The sequence below is a fragment of the Hylaeus anthracinus genome, unplaced genomic scaffold, assembly GCF_026225885.1.
Source record: "Hylaeus anthracinus isolate JK02 unplaced genomic scaffold, UHH_iyHylAnth1.0_haploid 11997, whole genome shotgun sequence".
NCBI classification, from domain to species: Eukaryota; Metazoa; Arthropoda; class Insecta; order Hymenoptera; family Colletidae; genus Hylaeus; species Hylaeus anthracinus.
Genome location: NW_026534344.1, coordinates 4288326 through 4313472, shown reverse-complemented (window position 1 = coordinate 4313472; position 25147 = coordinate 4288326). Strand labels below are relative to the sequence as shown.

Below are 25147 nucleotides of genomic sequence, written 5' to 3'. Positions count from 1 at the left end.
TATTTGTGTATCAACACGTGTACGTATTATTTTAGACTAATTTGTTACATAATATAAATTAAACAAAAAAGAATTCAAATATTGTTTATTCGATTTAATCGCCATCTGGTGGTCACTATCCCGAACTAATTTTTCCAAGTTTGGTCAGCGCCTCTATCGAGAAAACGCTCAAGTTTGTCCTCGATTAGTTCCTATTTTCAATGTTAGATGGCGCCATTTATACTGTTTTTTTTTTTAACCGACATGATGGTAATGCACCGACTATGTCGGTAAAAACAGTGCAAATTGCGCCATCTAGCAGTAAAAAAAGGAACTATCGAGGACAAACTTGAGCGTTTTCCCGATAGAGGCGCTGACCAAACTCCGAAAAATAGTTCGGCCTATCTACTACTAGGTGGCTTCGCTCATTAGTTAAAATACCCGCGAAAAAGGCCGTAATTTGAATATCTTCTGACACGTTTTTTAGTATATCCTTTGATATCTTTTCTTTAAAAACGAATCTACAAATACTGAACCAAAGTACGAATTTATTTTACCCGGCAATTATTATAATACGAATGTTACTGTCAGTATTTCACTCAGTTTTTACAGGAAAAGTATAAGTTTGAATCTTAGAATTGCTGAATTCATCTCGCAATGTTTCAACAATTATACTTATGAGCAAATCCGAATGGTTTCTTTAACTTTTGTAGGAACTATGTATGTTTCAGCAACCGATACAGATAGTTTGTTACATTATCCTACTTCGGAATACGGATAACACAACAAGAGCACATTAAAGTCCCAAAATTGTCAAGCCTAAATGTTCTCGCTATATATATTCCGTAATTCGGGTTTTTTTTTTCTCGAGGGTGAAAAAGGTCCAGCCACAGGTAGAAGCCCTCGAGGCTCAGTCAGCGTCAGAAGTTTTTGTGGAAGCGTAATGGATCGAAATGATAAAGAGACACGTGCTGAGAGAAAGAAAGCCCCGGGGCCGGTGGTGAGGTGGGAGGTTGAGCAGGGTGAACATCGAGGCGGGGGTGAATCGACGGTGGCCTGTAGGCTCCAACCCCTCAGTAACGCGCCAGCCTCTGTCGAGGAGGTACCTACGGTTTCTGTGCTATGTTCATGATGTAAATACCCCCGCTGCGTCACTGAATTTCCATCGATGCTCCTTTTATCGTGTTATCAGACTAAATGCGAGCCAACAGCTTCCGACGAGATTATCCTTCTCAAGCAAGAAACACTCGTAACTGCTGACGAAGACGAAACAATGCGATGGTGATTTTCGCACGGTCGCGATCAACAGGTTAATTCTTCGCCAGCAAAATCGAGGCGTTTGGTGAGTTGAAAATAGTTTACGGTTTTCATGGACAATGACTTCGTTTCGACAGGTAATTTTAAATATTTATCGAATACCTGTTGCGATTTAGAGTACTGTAAGGAGCTATGTAGCGTGATTTTGAGTGGTGTTCGCGGTGTAAGGGAAATAGTGGTGCTATTAAACACTAGTTTACGTGATTTTACGTGTATTTTATAAAATAATAATAATAATTTTCAGCTTTAAAGAAGATCTCTTTCAAAGAAGATCAACGAAACCCCTTGCACGGTTACGAGAAATCATCACCGAAAAGCGTCGACGCTGAACACGCGAGAGAGGCAAGAAAACCAAGCTGAGATGAGAATCCAATCTGCAGCGAAAGATTCACCCGTGTCTCAGAGAGAACTGAAGGTGATCGAGGAGAACGAAAAATCCTACGTTTCATCGTCGCTGCGGGAGTACAATGAACCGAGGAGAAGTTGGTCCCTTCCCTCGGTAGATTGAAATAGGGACGATCTAGGACACGATCAAAGGAAGAGGAAACGGTCAAGTCAGCGAGGGAAGTTACGTTTACGAGATGGCGACTAGTAGTCCCGGACAATCGATACATCTAAAATCTCCGCGTAGTCCCCGTCAGTTGCCGCAATTGCCAACGATTCCAATCGGTGGCCAGAGAAGCCCCACGCAGCTCTCTGTGACCAAATCGCCTTGTACGCCGCTGGTCTTTGAGTTTCCGCCAGAGTGCTATCCAGAGACGCCCAACGCGAACTTTGACTTCGAGAAGTTTGCCTGTGCCAATCAGCCCGACTGCCCGCTTAGAAGCCCGAGCCACTATGTCCGTCAAGGATGCAGAAGTCCCAAGAGCCCGAATCGGGACCTGTTGCACTCTCCAGGCAGAAAGTCCCCGATATTTCAATTCTGCGAGGCAAGGAAGAGCCTGGGGAAGACTATGAGCTATCCACCGAAGAGTCCAATCTCCGGGCCACCTATGCCACCGAAGAGATCACCCAGTTCGTCGAGCTTTGGATCCAAGAGTCCAAAGCCTTTTGATCATCGAAGGAACTCCTGCTTCGGGTTGAGCGGATCGAAGAGCCCCATGTCTCCGACGATCGTCACTCCGTTGTCTCACGGGGTGTCTACCCAGAAGCACTCCGAGATGAGCCTCGACCACCAGCCGCAGAACAATGTTAGTTATAAGAACTGTGGATCGATGGGCTCATCGGCGGAAGGGTTGCTCAAGGAGAAGAGCGACAGTCCGAGCGATAAGAAGAATTCCAAGAGGACCAGCCACTTTAATCGAAGCCAGGGCTGCCTGGACGAGGTTGGGAAGAATCAGAAGAAAGACGACGATCTCGGTTACGGGAGAAACGAGAGGAATGTCGCGAGGAGATCAACCAGCGATTTAACGGAGATCGAGGATGCGGATACGGAAGTGACTCTGCTGTCCAGTCCTAGGAGAAGAGGCTCGATGAAGGGCGGTCTTGGTGAGCGTTCTTTTAGATTACAGTTTACTTGTATTTTTGTTGGTGGACATCGCCGTGTGTCGTCCTCGTTAAGATGACCATTGTGGGAACATTTTGTCGCGACCCATCTGACGTGGGCTGAGTAGGTCACCGTGTAGAGGGATCAGTTTAGAGATAGACTTTGTTAAAAAGTTTAGACACGTGTTCTCTTTGACCTTATTTCTGAGTTATAGGAATCTTCATACGACGGTAATTGTTCCATTGAAGTGGAGTAACACGTGCCGACGAGTAAACAAATGTTGTTAAAGTATTACTTCCCATTGCCACGTATTACCGAATTCACCGTATCGAGAATATTTTTTATTGATCTCTGTTGGCCTCGTGACTGGTAAAAATCGTGAATTATTTACGTACACATTACGTAACACGTTTAATTACTGGAACATTAAATCGTACACGAGACAATGGTCTCACGTGGCGATTAACGAGCACGGATAGATCGGCTTAAATTCCAGTATGACGTTACGTGACTAATGAGATGTTCGAATCGATTATAATAAACATAACACTTGTCCGAGAAGGAAAGCTTCGCATAAAATCGGCAGGATGCTGTTGCGTCAGGTGGAAGTAATTCTGGTTGAAAAATCTCTTTTGCATCCGCAAAATGCGATAACGAGACGTGTTTTTAGAGCGCGAGAGCCGTCGTCACGTTTCACTGTTGAGCGTCGAGTCTCGCAATCAGCGGGAATTGTCGAACGAAACCGCGGAATACGAATAAGGACACGTACATGGCTCAAATAATCGTTTCATCGGTTACGGTTTCGCGGCTACAGGAATTTTGATCTTTTATATGCTTCGCTCGAACTGAAATTATTACTTTTCAATTTAAGAACTTTTTTTTTTTTCTTTAAATAATTTAAACTTGTTAGTTGCAAATAAAATATTTTTCACAAATGAATCGATGCAATAGAATTCGAGGTTCCGTCTACGAGATCGGTAACGCGTAGACAAAGAAAGGATCGCAAAATCGAATCGCTCGGGTGTAATCATTTTTCCCAGGTTGCTCCTAAGCTCCGGCCTGATGGGATTCTCATTTAAAGGTCGGAGAATAAAACGGAACCAGTCCCATCTCTACTCCTTTTCTACCCCCTTGAGTCGCGTTTCATTCGATTCTTTTCATTCCTCACAGCGTCCTTCTTCCTCCATCCTGGAGGACTGAAAGCCATAGGCTGTATTTCGAGAACGTAATCCCGTAATCCTCTTCGATCTTTAATCCGTTCGCGAGTTCCAGCCGCGTTTAGTTAGCTCAGCGTTTCTCAAATTAGAGTCCGCTCGCAGATGATGAAAGCATGTCATATGAAAATGGCTAACACGTAAGTACAGTTATAAAAAAAAAGCAGTTTCGATTCATGAGTTAAATTCTACGCTAGGAGATCCGCTAAAAGTTGCGCTTTATCGAGTGGAACACGTGTTTAGGCACAGATCGAGAAATACTGAGATAGCCGGTACAGGTTCCTCGTGCGCGCGAATGCGATCGAGCGCGAGAAAATTGGTCGCAATGATCGTTTCTAGTAGGAATTGTCGTTTGACGTGTTTCACAGGCATTTACCAGCGACGCTCAGCTAGAAATTATTGGCTTTTACCACATTGTGTCACGGCGGTTTATCTGCGGCGATCCCTTTGAACTGGTTCGCATTATGAATTCCCATCTCGTGTTTGATGAAATATCCTCACACGCGTCCACGTTTCTGTGTACGTTGCAGCCTACCTGGCGTCCAGACGTGGCTCCCGTGACAGTCAATGCTCCAATTTGTCGAACGTCAGCAACGAGGACGTGGGTCCGTTGAATTTCAGCGCGCATCCCCGCGGCAGACAGCGGAGAACATCAAACTTCCTTGAGCTACCAGGTAAGGACATTTTTCTCTCGTTAGTCATCCCTGGAGGGTTATTTTTCTTCGGTTTGGACGGTCGTTGAACGTAACACGATTTGGGCAGAATGACGTGAACATCTATGAAACGCGCTGTTACTGTTTTATTAGTACGGGGATGGCACCATTTGCCCGTAATGCTCCTCGACAATTTGTCCAATTTCGTTTGGCGGAACGAGCAATTCCTTAACTGTAGCTTACAGCGATGATCGAAGCAGGGAGAAAGGCTTGATACTTGCTGTTCCTTCTTGTTTGTCGAGCATTAAGAATATTGGAATCACGAAAACAATTACTCCGCGGAACTACGATTACCCAGAGTGCGGGTCTTTATGCGAAATAAAATCTTCGCGAACGTGCCTACAAAAGTTGAAGCTAAATAGGAATTCATTTTATTCTGTAAATATTATAACGTGAACTTTACTTTCAATTTTGTTTATATTCTTGCATATTTTTTGTATTCTGTAGGGTCTCGCACATTCAAATTTCCTATAAATGCACAAAGATTCGCAGTCTAGTGATTACTAAGACTCGACTGCGAAAATCTCTCGCACAGTGTTACAAAGGTGCAACGGCGGTTTGACTTCCCATTGGACGATGACTTCAACGCATCGGTGGTAGCGCGCACGAGATTTTTTTAACGCCGGTATACGTAACGCGGCAATCTTTTGGTCGCAACGCGTTTTCATGATCCTTTTCCAAGCCACCCCCGCGGCAATTTTTACAACACCGTCGCGTCGTGACAATCGAACGACAGTTTCGCAGTAACTGCGCTGCTATTTGTATCGAATGGTATCGGAAACGGTGGTGGCGCGGTGCGGCTTGGCCTGGTTTCAACTTTGAATGCACAATTCGAATGCGGAGCGAGGTCTTCGCTAACGAAATGAATGTGTACACGTATTCGATATAATTCGTTGTTTTCAGTGGTTGTGTCGCGGAAATTGGGAATCGCGTGAATTGTTTCTTAAGTAATTATCTCTAGGTAGCCGTGTAGATTTTCCTGGGTGGTCGATCGATTATGGAGTAGCGCCGGTGGCGCGCGAACCGCGTCAATATTTGACTTTGTCACTGTAATTATAGTGTCACAGTTCGGCGGATGACAAAGTCGCAAAGAAACAGAATGAAGGGAATTTAGCGAGGTTTTATATGACCGTAATTGTAGAAAGCAACGATTGTCAATGTATGCTGTAGCTACGTTTTGCCACTTTTACGAGGAAGAACGAGATACAACGGAAATGTAGAACGACGTTTTTGCGAGTGCGTTGTTCGTTGCGACAAAAATCTGTGCAATGAATAATCATATGATACGCGTGCGGTATTGTACCTACGCGTTCTATTTTCACCGTTTCTATTATTCTAAAGTTCAAGACAAAATACGTTCGCTCGGGAAGACCAGCAGACATGTTCAAACGAGAAATCGGGTCACGAGAAGTTTCGTGACAACGACACCGAATAATTCCGACGCTTTACTGTTACGGAAACAGATGAAACGTCCATTTACTAAGTCGTAAATACCGTATATACGCGTGTTAACATCTCCAGAAATGATTGATGTCTCCAAACTTTCTCTACGGTGTCACACTAGCAGGGAGTATCCATGAAAAATTGAGAATATTCTCAAGTACGGTCTCACTCACTTCCACGAATTGTATGCAATAGAATAACATCCATTTCTATGGCGGTCGTTTCAACAAAAATCAACATAGCTCGGTTTACGATGGAATCGATACAAATCAGCAAACTCTAATTACGGTAATCGCAAGAAATATTACGGATATTTAGAACGTTATCGATTTTTATATTTTCGTCCAGAGAGTTGACGGGACGTCGCGAGACCAGATAACCCAGCGTTTCCCAGATCCAATAGGACACGATTTTCCATCGGTACTTCAGATCTTCAAACGCTCGTCAAAGACGAACCCCTCGTTCGTCTCCTCCTCCTGTTCGAGTTAGCGGAGGGAGCAATATCACGCACGAAATTGTGAGGATAATTTCCAGAAGGTTTCCAGGCAGCTCAAGAGTACCTAATCGAGTGTATTACGTTGACGGATTACCCTTCGAGTATCCTAGGCGGTCGTATCTACACACCGGAAATTAATTACGCGGGCTACGTCCGTTGGGTAAATACTTTCCGTAAACAGAGGCCTTGCTGGGCCTTCTAGTACCACGGAAACGATCGACGGAGCGAAGGGATGGGAATCCTAACTCAGGATTTACCCGTTCTTCTTCTTTCTATTCCATTCTTTCTATTCCATTCCACGCGAAATTAAGAATGTTATACGCGACTCATTTTGCCCAGAGTAAATAAATTCTCTCTCTGATAATGATTAGTTTCCCCTTTTACAGATGAGAAATTCTGACTAACAATCGCGACTGTTGGCTAAAAATAGAAAATCAATAAGTTTACAACGAAAATTATCGCGACCGCGAACCGTGACGCTACCGTAAGTATTGGAATTTTGATAACGCGAGTGAGAAAGCCTTGGAAAAGTAAAAAATAAACGAATAAAAGATTGATAGATGTTTGTCTGGTAGATATAAGATTTATTCGAATCGTTATTTTTGCAAGTGAATGCAGAGACGTGTACTGTCTCGAATTCGAAAGGGGAAGATGGACGAATCGATTTTGGCACCTTTAACGAGAAAAATGGTCAATTGGATTTCTGGGTCAATGTCGAAATTCTGATACATTTGCTCGTCCAATCTTGGGCGAATTGAGTTACCCGTGCCACGCGCGAACCGCCTCAAGCTCTGATCCCAGCGTCGCATCGACATGCACGATCGAAATTAATTGCTGGTTAATTAATTGAAACGTGAGTCGCTTACTTAAACCAACATTCGTGGCATTGAAATTTCCCGCGTAACCGACGAAAACTAATCGGTAACTTCGACGGAGTGAAGTTCCGGCCAGTGTCGTTGCTGCAATTAAATAGCTTGGGCGGGCGACGAACTTCTTGAGTGCCTCGTCGGTTGTAACTGCATTAAATGTCGAACCGTGGTACAATTTTCATCGAGAACTTTGCTCTCGCATGGGTCATTCCACGCGGAATCGATCATATGTAGCGGACGATGTCAGGGGTTTTGTTGAAATTGAATACGTGGTGCAGCTCGCGTAAAACAAGAGGAGGTTTGTTATTATATTGCTGAGAAAAACAAGGCGTTGAATTGTGCGTCCTTACCAATATAATTACGAACATTTTCATCTTCTAAACTACCAACGAATTGATAATAATCAATTTGGTGGCGCGTGGATGGCTATTAGAAACGTCATCTCGTTGCCCTTCCGGCGTTAATTTACCTTATAATAGAACAATCGATTTAAATCCGGTGCATTGCTCGTTGAAATTAATTAAAAGATGAATTATTGCGCACGAGGAGATATAATGTCCACGGGGGAAGAAAAGTATTCCGTTTAAGTAAAAAATCGGTAACGATCTCGGTGGCTTGTGCAATTCTTAAATAGCGGTAAATTCAGATTGATTCTTCTGTAATCTATAATTAGACCGAACGCGATAAGGAAATAGTTGTACCAAGGATAAGTACTTACGTTTACTTTGTAATTATCCACTTTCCGAGAACGATGGACATTCCGAATTATAAGAATACGAATACTTGGCCCACCTTTGACTGATCTGTAAACGCTGCAAAGAGCCCTATTTGTCTTACACTACGTCACAGAGGCTGCCCTTTGAATATTACGCGACGTGCAGGCTAAATGTCAGGTCTGATCTGGTCTTCTTTGCACATTTCGGTTGAATAGTGAACGTATTCGCAATACTGTCAATTCCATTCGTAAATAGATATATCCTGGGAAGTACACATTTTCAGGGCACAAGTACTGTACAAAAATATCGTTTCATCGATAAAATTGGGAGTAAACTTTAATGGAAGTTGGAAGTAGTCCCGAAATAAACGTAAACATTACACGCGTCCGATTCCTGCGCGATACCGAAGAGAAATATGTTCCATCGAACAAAATTCTACGGGAATTTTCCAGAGTGGAATCAATTAAATTTCCTGCCTTTGACTCGAGAGCTTCGTCAACGAAATTTTCGTTATTTCGACGGTCGCGCGTTCTTCTCATGAATAGCGCGTCTAATGGTACATGCACCGCATCGTATGGTATGTTATTTTAACACTCGAGATATACTAAATTAATAACATTACGAATTATAAAGAATTAAGTTCATTGTAAAGGCTGACTGTTGTTTATGGTTTAATGACATAACTAACTGCTAATTGTTTGTATTTAAATTAATTTGATACTACATGGTTACTAAGTCATTTACAATACGTACAGTAACATTCGATTTTCGATGAAATGATATAATGAATTTGTGATGACAAAGTTCAGCATCGTCTGCCAAATATCTGGGAAGAATTAATAAGTTTCCGGCATTCCACGCAGCTACTTTTTAGAAATAACAATCTTTACGAGTACCATATAAAAACTAAACACTATAAAAGTAAGTTTTCAAGCTTTTGTAATACGAACGACGTGAACGAGTGAATGGAAGGCCAGCGATTGATTTTTCCTTGCTTTTCACATCCTGAAAGAAACGCGGATGAAAATTGGCCATCGACACGCGACAAAATATGACTTTTCGAAAAGTCGGGCGAATTTTCCAGCGGGAAATTGCGAAGTGCTTGAAGCCAAAGCTTTGCCATCGCTCTCTACGACCGTCTGATCGCGGAAATCATTTCACGATTGGGGTCTTGAAAAAGTTTAAGCGAAAAATAATCGCGAGCTGTTTAAACGAAAATTGAAGACTTCTTTTTTTCGCGATTGGAGAGAACGGTCTGTTGAAAGAAAGTTGACGGAACATTTAATGAGAAGTTTAACATGCAAACTCGAGGTCTTTGGATCGGCGAGTTCTCGATTTAACGGTGAATACGAGTTGTTCAACTTAATTCTAAAGTTTTAAAGTGCTGCGTTATAATCCTGCGAAATAGGACCTATTTTAACGTGCAATAGAGTTTCACAGGTGTCGGAAACGAACGACAGTATCGATTCCGTTATCGGTTAACGAAGAGGAATATCTGATTAGCAAAACGTCCAGCCAATATCTATTGTGTACGTTGCCTCGTTCGAGGTAATAACATAGCTTTAATTAACTGTCCATCGTTGATACGTTGCAGTGCCAGATCACATCAGACCACGCGTACACAGTTTACCAGAAAAAGCATACAACCCGAGAGCCGGTGACGATCTCTATCGACTTCGGGCGTTCAGCATCACCCATAAAGGCGTCGTTAATCGTGGCGATTCGATTATTTCGAGACACAGCAGGAGCAACACTTCCGTCAACAGTAGCAGGTAATCAATCACGAATAAAATAGGCGCTAATATATGTTCTCCTACTTTCCTTCGATTACGTTGCGTATCATTCTCACGGGATAATTCGTTCTTCTACAGCGAGTATCGGTTGCTAACTGTTCGCTTTTCACTTCGTTAAACGTCTCTACTCCGTAAAACTTTCATTCTTATTTTATATTTCGACATACATAAGTAAAAAATCGTTTCGTTCGGCAGTTTTACAGCGATCTTTCGCGGAGGATCCGTTACGTTTTCCCTATAAAATTTACGTATAAACAATACCATGGGCCACGATTTGGAAACATCGAAGCCGATAATGGAGCGCGTTCTTCGTACACACTGGCCTGATTATGCTCTCCTACTTTCAGCATTAGCATTCCGGCTTCTTTTCGTTTCCATTGAATCGCGTCGAATCCGACCTAGAACGGGAACAATGACAAGCAAAATGGGCGACATGTCGTTCATCGATCACGTCACGTTCTCTCTGACTTATCGCAGCCGGCATTTAATTCCAATTTCCGTGTCACGAGGTTACTATGCCGTAATTAATTAGTTTTCGACATGTTACATTCGGTTTTCGTGTCGAGTGTCATTCAGCCGGTTAAAGACCGCTTTATTTGCCTTATATCATTATCTACAGTCCGAGATAGACAAATCGTTCGTATTGTACCCGTTATACCCCCAAATATTCAGAAAAGTCTTTCCAATACAATTCGTTTGATCGATTTTCCGTGAATCGTGACATCGATATCTTTCTTCGTGACCGATGAAATGTCAAATACAATGTACGTTAAACGGAAGTATGTCATCCAAAATTTGACCAGTGCAATTTCAATTACGCAGCGACGCGGTAACCTAATCACGCTTGAAGCCTCGTTCTACTTCAGCGTCAATTCCTCTCGCCCTTTGTACCGTCGTGGCATTAGGGGATCTAGTCGGAATAGAATTAATGGAGCGCGCTCATCGAACACTCGACTACAGTGGAAATGAATTTTGTTGGTCATTCAAAGCCGCTATCCTCACCAGAAACTGTATAAATTCGCATAATCGAAATGGTATCGTCCAGCTGTTGCTAAATATCAAATATAAATGTATATCAAATTAAAGGACCATCAACTATACGATTATACGTTACACAGAATTTTAATTGGCTATCAATTCCTTCAACTAATTTCTGCCTATTTCTGTACAAGGGTGCGTGATGTTTCCAATGGAGTTGCTCGAATCGTGATACCTCGTAGGATCGCACCGTTCGGATCCCTCTACCTTTCGCTTACGATAGCCCATAAGTCTTCCCTTCCGTGACAAAGAAAAATCGTTTCTACCCATAGGAACGATGTTTGTACCTAACCCACCGTGAAATAATTCTCGCGATAGAGGTTTATGAGAATCGGGCCTCCCCTCCCCAAAAATTTAATCCGCTCGCGATACTCTGATAAAGGGGGTGAAATCGACGATCGCGAGCGGTTGTTTGTATCGAAATTGCGTTTCGATGGAACGATAGAGGATCGAGTTTGTTGCGATGAGAGGTCGATAATTCGATCGCGTTGAAAAGCGGAACAGTGAATCGTGCAAATTTCCTCGTGTTTTGCGTGATTAATGAAATTATACAAGCTTCGTTTGCGAAGCAGTGAGAAATTCATGGGAAAAACGAAATACGTTTTAAAATTGAATCCCTTGCGCCCCGAGAACTCCTTCTGCTGTTACGTTTTTGAAATCTCATAAGACGGAACGGTGGCTCGACGCAGTCGACAAACCACCCTATTATGGATGAATGCTTAGGGAAAATATTCGTTGTATGGTGTTAGGTGCTGAGTTATAACTTGGCTCGCCTAGAATATCTCGGTTATTCTAAACAGTATGAAAAAAAGCGGCTCAGATGGAAGATTGTTTGATTTTTTTTTTACGACGCATCGTACACTACGATTATGTAGGAAGATGAAAAACGGGAATTTGTGATTCTTTTGCTGCAAAATGTGTATCTTAAATCCCTAAATACTTTGGGAATATATTTTCGAAACCTGAAGGTGTAAGATGTAAGAAGAAATCGGTATTTTTAAGGTTCTGGACTAGAAGAACCCCTTAAATTATGTACATTTTTCTGTCCCAAAGATTTTCTTTCGTCCGCTACTTTGGAAAGCACCGATCCAGAGTCTCACCCTCGGCGGTATGTTCAGCATTTATCTTGACGAATCCCTTTTCTTTCCGGTACTCGTCTTTCAGCTCGACGTACGTTCGTTTCCCTGGAAAGTTTTCGGTGCTCTTTGCATATTTACCCTGTTTACCAAAGGTATTGAAATTCCCCTGCGGCCTTGGGGGTCTGGCTTTCGCGAAGCCGGAGGTCGTAAACGAGAACCCTCGTCGTAGCATGGGTGGCCTGTAAAATTTTCAACATCTTCCGCGTGTCCCGCGAGTCCGCGGGCCCCGCTTAATTTTGGGGTGGAGACACAGTGAATTTTCTCCTACCTTAACCCTGTCGCTTTCCCTTTTATATCTCTCACCGCGTATCATCTTACCCTCAGGCACCTTCCCTTAGTCGCGAGAATGGATCGACGACAACTTTAGCGAAAAGATCGTCAACTCGTCGTTCGTGGCAATGAATTTAGTCACTCGCGGTAACGAATTTACTCTCTCGTGGTAACTTCAAGTGGCAGGAGGAATTGAGTTTATCGTCCAATTTATTTCATCCTACCGACCAGAAGGATGATTTTTTTTTTTTTTACCTAAAACTTTGTAGATATTTATACTTTACTTGTACTTTATACTTTATTTACGGGCAATCTGCCCTTGATATCACGTACAATTTAATAACAACGACAACAAGAAAAACAAAAGGAAAATGGAGACAGTTACGGTATCTTATAATGTAACGTGTTCAAACTTGATCGGGCATCTGCAAAATTGCAACGACTGACCGTTTAAATGCTAAAGGTGAGTGATGAAAAAGATCAACAGATATATTAAGGCATATTCTTCGATAGACCCTAGAATTTATCGATATTCTGTTCGTTATCCTGTCTACGATTCTGACACGTGCCTCGTTGAAATTCGACGAGCTCCATTATACGAAAGTGCACCATCTACCGTATCCGCGCTTATGTATTCCGCAACCGAGGAAGCAGGGACGAAGGCTGGCATGGAAACGAATAAAAGCGCCAAAGTATCTTAGAAACTTTATTATACAAAGATTATCGAATACCCGCAACGAAGTCTGGGATCGAATACGTGACAGTGATGTAGAGGTTTACGCGTTCAAAGGAGGATCGAAGAGTCGATTGAGGTGTGAATCCTAGGAAGAGAAGGTAATTGGCGGTGAACCACGCCGATTGGAGGAGAGCCAGCTCGTGGCCGAAGGCTTCCAAAACGTTCCCTCGTTTTCTTCTTCTTCTTTTTCTCATTGTCACGCAGCACAGAATGCCGCTGGTTATTTCTGTATCGCACCCCGATTACTGGACGCCTTGACCCGTCGATCGGTCGTTCGACTCGACTCTGCGTACGTCTTCGATCCATGAGTCTTTTCAAAAATTTTATCTGGTCGGGGCTGTGGAGAGGTAAAACCGAGGGAGTCTGGTATACATCGTCCTATGGTAAACGTTTTGCCTCGCGTTCGTTCTTCCCGGCTCCTTTCGTACGAAAACGCTGAATGCGAACAAAGGATCCGTGGCTCGACGTATCTGGAATCAGAGGTTGAACAACCTTCCAAACTGTTGCAGCCGTTCCTCTCGAAGCCCGCATGTTCGAACGGAGCGCGTAAAATAAACGGTGGCGGTGGATCGTCCGTTGCTGGAGTCGAGTTAGAAATACCGCGTTCTAGCCTCCCCTGCGTGGCACGGCGTCGAGAAAGGGTTTCTGTTGTTGCTTCTCTTCTAGTCGCTGTACTCGATCGTCTCCTCGAACTCCATCGACTGCTGGGACCTGGTCGACGACGAGGTCACGGATTTTATCGACGAGGACGACTCGATCACCGACTTGGACTGGACACTTTGCACGGACTTCATCGTCGAAACGGACGTTGACTCCGACGAGACGTTCAACGACTGTGCGATCAGACTGTCGGCGGATTCGTTTACTAGAGCACAAACAACACACGAGCTATTAGTAATTCGACCAGCCTATACCAGCGCATAGAACGCGTTTGTCAGTTGGGATCGATACATTTTCTCGGTTGGTTATAATTAAATTTTGCATTTTTAAATTACTAGTACAATTGCTTTCGTTCGTGGCGCGATTCGATTTGACAGAAGGTCGTTCTTTTTTGAAACGCATCGAAATTGTAGAATGAAATTTTCCAACGCGGGCTTTCATTTTTCAGATAATCGAGTTGGAATGCGCGATGGGTTGCGCGCGTGCACTATTAAAATTCGAATCAAACAATCTCGTTTTGTATTTCTACCGTGCCAGAGCAACGTTCAGATACGGTAATACTATTCCCTGGATAGAATATTCCTCCTTTGAATCCAGAGAAGGCAGATAAATTGAAAACTATGTTTACTTCTACTTTCTATCCGAAACGAACTGCCTCCAACTCGAAAACTGATTGAAAAGGTAGTCGTTCAGTCAAGCTGACAGATTTCCACGAGCCTTTTTCGAAAACTGTGATTATCGCGGAAATTGAAACAAAATTTCGCATCTGCGGATCCGTTACACCTGGCTCGGCAAAGTTCGGAGATAGAAGATGAAGGATTTGATCGCGGGTCGGATTGAATTTGTCACACGCACCTTTGGCGACTTCCATCGTGGAAGAAATGTTCCGCGTCGGTGCTCGGTGGTGTTTCCAAGGGATGAGGAATCGAGCGCGAACAACTCGGGATCGAACTTGCGAATGGTGCGAACGTCGGAGCTTCGGGTTATTCTAAACCGGTATCCAGACGTGGGAGAGGGAAAGTTCGCGGTCACGTGACAGACGGTTTACTGGCCAGGGGATCAAGGGGAGAGAAAAGTTCGACGTGTTTAGCGGCTTTTACGACGCGAAGAGGAGTATTCGTGGAATTTCGAATGGCTCGCGACGTATGCATCTCGACGGCTGAGTCAATGTTCTTCCGACAGGGATGCATCGCGAGATCTCAACAATCGATGATTCTTTCGTCTCCGCGAATCGTCAACGACTATGAGTAATCGTATAGTGGAAGTACGAGCGGCAAAGTGCCAACATTTGAGGGTAATGTATCAGCAGTTATCCCTCGTGATAAAAAATCTTGTCTATATTGTTTTTTAAACATCAATATCAATTGTGCTCTCGAGCTTTTGAACTCGTATAATATACGTAAACGTTACGGACGTGGGTTTTTCGTTATTTTTCGTCCGAAATTCATCCCAGTAGTCATTCGCATAAAACACTCCGCGTAATCACTCACTCAAACTGCCAAACGTATTTGACGTTGAAGAGCGATCGCGTGATCGGACACAACAGAAACATTTGCCTGGTCTGGTTACCCATCGAGCACCATACAGATGAAGCTGTCCTTTCGGATAATGATAATGATCACCAACGAACATCGTTATTCGAGTTTCGTAGGTTTCACAATTACGGGACGCGGTATACTTTTACTAGGAAAATAGCGATCCGTAATGCGTTTACAGGTATGTTATTTTTCTCTGAGATGTACCGAGGGCTCTTGCGTCGCGGTGTAGAACGAGAGGATGATCTACAGCCGGAGCAAGTAACCCGAGTTCAATGAGAGGAAGTCTCGAGAGGGTAACTCGAGAGAAAGAACTCATCTTCCAAGGAATTAGGATCGACGTTTGTTAGGTTCGATTAAATGAACCGAGAAAGGCGAGCCACCGTGCTGCGTTGATCAAGCGAACTCTATTCTATTCGTTTCCCTGGCGATATAACTTTAACGAGACTTTCGATTACAGATTTCTATTTCGCGTTGCTTGCACCGATATGCTGAAAAAGTGCGGTACTTTGGAACTTCCTGAAACAGCATCTCGCGGACGATTTTACGAGCTTTGACGAGATTCGCATGATAAAAAATGCACGACTACGTACTTCCCGAGCATTGTCGTAAAACTTTACTCGTTCGAGAAACACGCGAGATGCGGGAACGCCGAGTTTAATTATCGAGGACGTTGTGGAAGAGCTCGACTCGAGTTTCGTACGAATTAAAGCGGTCCAGACAGTCTGCGGACTCGGTTTCCGTAATTGTTCGCTCGGAAACTGGTGTTTGGTTGTCTCGAGGTGATTCGTAATCGGATAGGATGTTGTCCAGCCGTAACATAGAAACTGTTTTCACGCGATTTCCGTTTCTCGGTGTTCCACGACGTGAAAAATAACCGTAGGAACTACGAGTAGTTCGCGTTCACCTTCGTTCGCAAATTATTCTCGATCGTCGAGCGAAGGATTTACGCTCTGGCATTATTCCGCGCTATGGCACACGAGCCCTGTTTACAGCGGAAAAGCTCGTTGAATTTTTGCCAGCTTCGCGAATTTCCTTTACACGTTTTCTTACGATCGGTTCGACGTGATTCATTTCAGTAAAGGAGACGTGCCAAAGTGAAACGACTCAAGATATTTTATCCGATGGTTTTTTTTCTAGTTCGTACTAATTTGCACGCGAGTTAACATTTGGAAGCGCGATTCGATCATCGAAACGTTAAGCCAAGAAGAAAATAAATCGTCGTTCGGAAGGAAGGTTTCGTTCGGGTACGATTTATTTATGTCTCTTCTACTTGAAGTCACGATTTCCTGGGCCTGGAACATGAGTCACGAGTGATTGTAACAGACTTTTCCTAGTCCGTGACTAACACATAATCGCTGAATCACGGATCAGTTAGACCGTGGAATCGAATTTTCGTGGGCATCGTCCAAAGTTCCGTCGCGTTCGGAGCGATAAATAAACCTATTTGAGGTAATTGTCAGCCAATGTCGAATCTGACCCAATTAATTCTACGGATATTTTGACGGGAATCTTAATTATTGCTCCATCGTGACGTTGGCGCGCTAAGAGCATTGCCAGGCAGATCCGTCGTCGCGAGAATAGAACTCTTTATTTATATGTATTTGTTGTAACAAAATGATGACTAAGGCTGCGCTATTTTTACACACCGTAACAGGCTGGCCCAAGGTGATTTTCACTGTATAAATTTAAGTGCAAAATTGAATTTACCGAACATCCACGACTGAAATTCTATTCGGGCGTGAAACGATTCGAGGGTGTTCCGAGGTCCGAAGCTTTTCCTTTTATTCGGAACCAGAATAAATTTACGAAGCATTGAAACTTGTTAACACTCGGACGTACCAGTTCTCGCATGTACGTGTCTATATTTTTTTAACGATACATCCTTGCAATGTTATCCGAGCAAAAATTATACAAGCAAACCTCGACATGAATATTTCTTAATTATTCTCTTTTATTATCTAATTCTTAGGATTCGCTTCTATTAAGTAGGTTTACCAGCAATAATTTCGTCGACGTCCTGTCATCGTCAACGTCAACGTCGTGGTTTCAACGACACGTTCTCAACATATTTTTTCCCCGTCGTCTTCGCGTGCTGTGGTTCTCTCCAAGTTCTATAATATTAGACAGTTCCCGAAAATAGTCACAGCATCTTTGTGGCCCGCGTTAGTTAGGCCTACGAGAGGGATCCCGCAGGGAACGCGTTCAGGAGAATAAGTTTCACGCAGGGTGGCCGGTTTCCAGGGTCTCGTGAAAGGTTTTCGTCGTCTCTGCTCTCCTTCTTCGGCAACCTTTTACACGTAGAAATGACTATAAATTTACGTTCTCCTGGACGACGGAGTGCTCGGTGAGGGTTAATGAGATTCTTTGGAAAGAAGTTTCGACTATTAAACAATTCGGGAGAATAATTGAACTGCAGGAGATAACTGGATTGAAAACTGTTTCTACTATCTGTTAAGATTGATCGTTTAGAGATGCTGGCTGTTGCGCCAGGTTTATACACCGATGAAAACATATTAAACTTTAATATTTGCCAACGATTATGGAAAGTATTTCGAGCCAAAAGGAAATCCACTGTACAAGAACTATTATTATTGTACATGGTGCAGCCTTTGCAATGAGTCACAGAAGCATTCGTAATTTCTCATCAGCTGGCGTCAGACTATTGGAATTTAGAATACATGTCACAGCTTCTTCGCAAAATAAGTATATAAATAAAGTAGATACACGCAGAAGATAGTTGTTCTGTTAAAAGAAATCGGGTTGTTACGGGAATTATTGCTCTGCTCGATGGGTTGGGTCCTATCTTGAAATAGATGGTGTAAATATTTGCACCGTTTTTTCGTTTTCTTACCGGGATCCTCCGTTTATATATAACTCCACATCTTCAGCGCCATCTTCGTGGTTGGTTTACACACGTGCCAAGCCTGAGGAATGCACGGGCATTGTTCTTGGCCGGGAAGCAACACGCTGTCCTAACGCAACGCGACGATAAACGCGAGAAGATGATCGTAACTGATGACAATCGATCATTCATGTACGATCTCAAAATGGTATCGTTTGCGTTTACCATTTGCTGACGTATTTAAATATATTTACCCGCCACGTGTTGCATCTAGGAGTCACGCGATTGCCGTCCAGTCATTAGCATCTCAAATATTGCTCGAACGTGGAACCGAGGAGTAACAAGCGATTCTCTTTCGTTTTCGAGAAATAAATTTGTAAAAATATTCAACTTTCGATTGACCAGTGGCACAGTCGGTAGAGTGTCAGGTTGCAAAATGAATCTTTGCTCTGGACTTGGTTCGATTCCGGTAGGAGTTCGTTTTTATCGTACTTTATTATGAAAACTACGTTTTTATATATTAAGATTACTTTCATAAGGATTATTTTGTAATCCACGTTGTTTGATGTTACAGTTGCAATCAATGTTGCGTTTTGCGCGAATTGGAACTTGGAATTTCTCGGCACAAGTCGAGCTTACGCACGCCAGACGTCGTAAAGCGCCTTCGTCGAAGCAGAGGGGTGGAAAAAGGCTTTCCCGTTTCATGCTCAGCGTCGCGTTTGATCGCGCAGAACCACCCACTGGCTTTGCGTTGATTTTCCACCCGACCCCAGGCTAATCCCGCGTCTCCCGCCTCCTTTCCACGTGTTCGCTTTGTATCCGACATCGTGCACGTAAATTCGTTTAGTCCGTCGATCGATAAGGCTTGCGGCCGTTTGCGACTCCTGTTGATCGGGGTCGAAGACGCATTCTCGAATCGGGAATTGTTGGTAATGACCAAACACACCCGTATTGTATCTGGTTTTACGGTAATCGCGACGTCGGGAACTTTCCTTTCGGGAAGTTTCTCGTGTTTACGCAACGTTTCGTGTAGTTTCCCACCGATTCGAGAGATTCAATCGTCAGAGAAATTGATTTCATGGGCACTACAGATGGTGACTCGATGATTCGAGAGATTCGATTCAAACGTTCTCGGCTCATTAGCTTACACCCTCTTAGCTTTCACCTGCTCGAACGCCATGGAACGGGTATAATCGGTTCGCGTCTTATTGTTAGAAACTTTGTAGTGGCTCGAAAAGGGGGTTGCGATTTCGCAGCCCGTATTTCACTCGACGTCGATGGTGATGACTTTTTCCTGTTCACGAAGCAGGACGAAAGCAACGTTGATACGTATTTATCGAGGTCGACGTGACATCGTTTTTACACACTTTCTCAAAAATTATTTCTTGAAAACGTGCACTATATTAATCAAAGTGTTACCCCCTTTGTCCTCTTTGTTTGCAGAAACAGCAATGTGTCGGGGGAAAGATCGCCGTTCGAGGGTTCGTGTTGCAGCGGACAAGGGGTTGCCGCGGACAGCACAGAAAGCGACGAGATCGAGGAAGAGATCCCAAAGTATCGAGTTGTTTTGCTCGGTGATTCCGGTGTCGGGAAAACCGCGCTGGTCTCGCAGTTCATGACCAGCGAGTACATGAACACGTACGACGCCAGTTTGGGTATGTTTCAATCGTTAACGTCTTTCTATTACCTGCATTCGTTTGATACAATCTGTATCCCTCGCTGACATCTTTTATTTATCCAGTAATCAGTACAATGTTTCAGTGTCCCTTGCAGGCTCTATTTAATACCGCGGTAAGTCTTTTCAAAACGTTAGCGTGCAGAAATATCCATCGTTTACATAACGACTGAATTCGCTCTCTTTTCACCCATGCCCCCTTTCATCGTTTCTTTTGTTTCGATCCTATGAGTCGCATTACGGTTCTGGAATTATCGAAACTCGAATACACAGTACTCAAATTATACGCGCCAAAGATTTTCGTCGGATTTCAAGGTTTGTTTGGAGTCGAGCCAACTACTTGCTCTAGCTGCATCGTTATCCACCTTTCTCGATGCAGTCTGCTTCGAATCACGTTTTCCACGTGTAATCGGTAGGGACTTTGTCGAAGAAATTGGATCTTTAACTAAATTCCATTATCGAAGCGAAAAGGGTTGTTTCGCTGAGTTTCGTCTGAGTCGTGCTGTTCGTTGCTCGCGTGGAAATTCTTTTCCTTGGTCGCAGCACTGGAAGGCTAATTTTTCAGCAAGAGTTGAAAAGAAGATCATCGGCGAACGGAGAATAAGTTCTTGATGGAACGTATCGTGGCTCCGAAATGGTAGCAACCGTGTACCGTAGCATTGTTCGCTAACTTCAATTTTACCGGATTCTATCGATCTCTTTGCTGTCGGTTCTCGGAGACCCAGGTTAGCTTTAATGAAACTTTTTGACAAGGTTACCTGTCTAGGGTTAAATCTCCCCAGTGACAAATAGATTTTTCACATCTGGCACCGTGGTGGACAAACTCGTGAAAGAAAAGTAAAAAAAAAAAATGGTTAAAAAGGAAAACATTATTACTTCCAGCGGAAACTGAAATTATTCCCTCGCGTTTCCAACGGCCGCTGCAAGTTTCGCTTCCACTTTGAAACCGCGAAGTGATCCTGGCGGACTTCTCACCGACGCGCTTCGGCTGGAAGGAATTCCGTGGTTACGCGAGCAATATTAATTATAAATGCATGCATGAGATCACTGCAAAGGCTCTGATTTAATGAGTGTTTCCATTACTTGGCCACCTTTCAGCGCTATCTGTAACGGTCAGGCTACCTTTAATTAATTTCTTTCGTTCTCCGGTTCTAACCATCGGGCTCTTATAACATCCCGTTCCGATTCACCTTTTGTTACCATAGAATTTGAATTCCGCCGTTAAATCGAGTGTCTTTATTGCTTCGATCTGCTCCCGAGATATTGTCGCAGTTGTTTCAAATGATTCTCTGTCATCGACGTAATTATTTCAGAACAGAATAGGTTAAAGAGATTCAATGTAAGGCGACGTAACGGCATTGGTCTGTCGAGGAAGGCCGCGTTCATAATTTTCCCAGCAGACCACCCTCGGTTGTTGTTGAAATAAACGCGATCAGCTGGCTGAGCAGTAATGAGAATTTCGTGTAGCTCTGTCAATGCGGATCGTTAACGAGACTACCAGCTGCAGGTGTATCCGCTGGTCCGCACAGACGCGCTTATTACAGGACAATTATTATACATTCCGTGCCGCGCTGAAGCGATTACGCTCGGGTTTATTCCCCCGCCATTCATCGGGACCGTTTGTGTTTTGAGGAGACGTCTCTTTAATGCCGTTATTGCTTCAAGCTTTTACAAAGATATTACTTGCTCGAGGGTGTGGGCTATCGTGACATATGTTAGCTTTACAATACGCGCGCTTTATTCAGATTTAATCTGCCCACGTAGTATAGTTCTTACGTTAAACATTCTCGAAGCGTGGCTTGTTTTTTTAAAGGTCAGGGTGGTCGCAACCCTTAACAATGGACCGCGTTATTGTTACAGACGACGAGTTTGGAGAGAAGACAGTGTCGATTCTACTTGACGGAGAGGAGTCGGAAATGGTGTTCATCGACCATCCTCACGTGGAGATGAGCGTAAGTGGCGTTATCGTTTCCAATTCGGGATGCTCACCTACGCACCCGCGTCGCGGGACAACGCGCGTCCACCTGAAATTGTGCGAACGCGTTCTCCCTCGCAATTAAACGTTCTCGTGGGTTGAATTGCTCCAATGGAAAGACAAGAGGTCACGAAATAAATGGAAACATAAATGTCGCATAGAATCGAATAGATATCAAGAAGCGGTTCGTTTGGACGATATCGAACTTCGAATAAGACATAGACGCGTTTCCTTTACTTTTTCTCTAAACGTTTTCGTTTATCGTAGCAGGGAATTTCGTGCGGCAAGCGTTCTTCGATGTATTTAGTATACTGAAGTATCAGTCGTTAAGAGGAACGAGTATTACGCTAGCACAGTGCAAGTTCGACGTTTAACTTCTCGTTTGATATTTATAATTGTTCTCCGTGCAATTATCGTCGGTTCGAAAGGGGGTAAACTAGAGTTGCTGTTCCAAGCTATTAGATGCAAAGCTCCTTGGTTTTCATTCCCGGCGATACTGTTCAACGACGCGGTAATTGCTTCGCGAAAGACAGCTCGAATTCGTTGAAGTTGGCCGAAAGGTTTTACTCGAGCAACGTCAACAAAATTAAATTGGAAATTTTTTGCTTAGAGAAATCGCAACGATTCGAGAAGTCTGTATTAAGATAAGAATCGTTTTTCATTTGTTTCCATTTGTTTGGGATTATCAACGTAATATAAAACGGTTCAACGTTACAGTGGAAAATGTATGAAGGTATCCGATACGAGAAAGTATGTAAGTAGCTTTATCAATGTCGCGCAGGTGGAGAACTCTTTGTCGACGTACGAGCCCCACGCCTGCATCGTCGTCTACTCTATCGTGTCTCCGACGAGCTTCGAGGTAGCCGGGGAGATATTGCATTACTTGTGGAGGGAGCACTACACCCAAGAACGAACCGTTATCGTCGTTGGCAATAAGTCCGACCTCGCGAGAAGTCGCACAATCTCGTCCAACAGTAAGATTCTTGAGGCAGTCCGTAATTACGCAAGGTGGACCAATAACGGTTAGCATCTTCAACGTTGCGATGGGAGAACAAATCTTCAAAGTTTCAAAGTACACAGAAGCTCGGCCTTATCTCTTGGAACATTACGCTATCCGTATATCTAAGATATCAGAATTACTAATTGTTATTGGTCGACCGTATACGCAAGGTGGTTTGATAAATATTCGTTTAGCAGGATCGAGGAGAATGTATCCGTCGATTGGTCGAACGTAGAAATAAATAATCAGGTGAAGGATTTCCAAATAGTTTTTCATCTGCGACTCGAAATACTGGGTCTTGAATACGAACGCTAAACCGATTCGATCGATTCGTCTCTCTCTACGAATAAAAATTCTCCACACGTTATGGACGCCAAGGTTTTAATAAGCTCGATGTTAGCCGAGCTACGCAAAAATTCACGAATATCAAAGCCGAAGGTTGAAAGACAGACGCGATATTGCGAGCGTATCGAGGCCGAACGAAATGGCTGGAATTTCGATGAGAAGTTCCGGGCCCAGTTGCGAATTCCGTGATCGAATTCCGTGTTCTTTCGCAGAGGGAAAGCTGCTGGCGACGTCGAGGGAATGCAAGTTCATCGAAACGTCCAGCGGTATGCAGCACAACGTGGACGAACTTCTGGTGGGTGTCCTGAAGCAGATTCGGCTTCGCGAGATGCGCGACAAGAAGCTGAAACGTCAGGGCAGCAAGGGAAAGATTCTATCGAAACTTCATGGTAGCAAGACAGCTGTCAGTTTGAACCTTGCCAGGGAAATACTGAACAAGATTTGTATGAACGACAGCAAGAGCAAGAGCTGCGAGAATCTGCATGTGCTCTAAGGACATCGTGCAACGGTGATAATCGATTTCCTCTGAGTTGAATAAATCTCGAATCGTTGTAAATATTGATAAATCGAAGCTGTCGAATAATCCTTCTGTCGGGATTGACCCGTTAAGTACCAGTTTATTATTCACAAAGATCGCACGATTTTTGTCTGCTGAGTATCGGTGCTTAATGGGTGTATCGATAGTCCGAGATTTCTTAACGAGATCTTCCACCTCTGATCTTGTCAAAACACTGTTCGGTGTGTGGGTGAAATGGTCCTCGAATTCTGGATCGTGACGTCTAATTCTAATCTTTTACCGTGTAACGAATTCAGGCCTAACACTGTCCCGGAAACTCGATGGACGCGCAAACAAGGAAACTTTCGCCCTTCCAATCATGCTCCGTCCCTCGAATATTTGCTTTATCTTCCGTTTGCCCGTCAGTGGTAAGTAAACATCGTTCACAATCGTAGAAAACAGGTGGAAATGCGATTGCGAGCGAGGGACCACCTCGAACGCGTGTGTGCTACCAAATTCGAAGCAAGGAGCATCCCTTCGTAATTTTACTTTACTTTTACAAACGACTATCGAAAAGGCAACTTTCGTATACTGACTCGTATCTTCTGAGTTCATATATAAAATAAGTTAAATATAATTATTATCGAAAAGATGGAACATATCTGATAGATAAAAAAAAAAAAAAAAAAAGATGTCGATAATTTACTTCACACGCGACGCGCCAATATTCGTGTCACATCGTTGCATTCCTACATATACGATTTCCGTATAAACGAATAAAACATGAAGTATAGAGCTGGGCTCATACGTGTGACATATTGTTCGGAATATTCAGTTGTCTCGTTTAATACATTTTATTCGTAGGATACAAATACCACGTTCGATGGAAACGTGGGTTATATCAAACAGGATTAATATCGACAAATATAGCGCGATCTGTGGCGGACGGTTTTCCGACCTAATGATAGTCGCGAACGCGATAAAGGTCTTCGTGCCAAATTGACTGCTTCGTACAAGGGAATGCTCCATCGAAGTATCGATGTCCTTTTGCGCTCCAAATATTGTTTCGGAGGAGTGCACAAGGGTTAAACGCGTTTCCGACGAATTCCAAATTCGTTGGCAGAATTTCGTGGTTGATGAGTGTTTCGATTGGTCGAGATCCCTCTTTTCCACGGACAATTTTTCATGGCCACGATTGTCGGCCGGAAATAAAAGCGTAATTCCACCTAGGAATTGATTGCGGACCAATATGCGCCGCAGCAAGTTCGACGTGCGTCAGCCATCAAAATTAGAATCGAAGACAAATGGTCGAAGGATCCGTCGAGCGACAACGTTGGTAAATTTTGGCGACTCGTTCCTACCCTATTCGATTATTTATTAGGATCTAATGGGTAACACGTGCTCCTC

The 25147-nt window shown here is 43.5% G+C and overlaps 1 protein-coding gene and 1 long non-coding RNA gene across 2 annotated transcripts; one reads left to right on the top strand and one right to left on the bottom strand.

Annotated features, from left to right (window-relative positions):
- Positions 1 to 1116: 1116 nt before the first annotated feature.
- On the top strand, positions 1117 to 24670 carry LOC128889330 (uncharacterized). The gene is made up of 8 exons (XM_054146873.1): positions 1117 to 1321; positions 1541 to 2784; positions 4527 to 4670; positions 9828 to 10005; positions 19693 to 19904; positions 21785 to 21876; positions 22681 to 22873; positions 23457 to 24670. The coding sequence occupies exons 2-8, from the start codon at positions 1878 to 1880 to the stop codon at positions 23735 to 23737; spliced, it is 2007 nt and encodes a 668-aa protein (XP_054002848.1). The 5' UTR covers positions 1117 to 1321; positions 1541 to 1877; the 3' UTR covers positions 23738 to 24670.
- Positions 13167 to 14963, bottom strand: LOC128889348 (uncharacterized). Its single transcript, XR_008460425.1, has 2 exons — positions 14725 to 14963; positions 13167 to 14074 (listed from the first exon to the last, which is right to left on the bottom strand). It is a non-coding gene; the product is annotated as an uncharacterized LOC128889348 (long non-coding RNA).
- Positions 24671 to 25147: the final 477 nt, after the last annotated feature.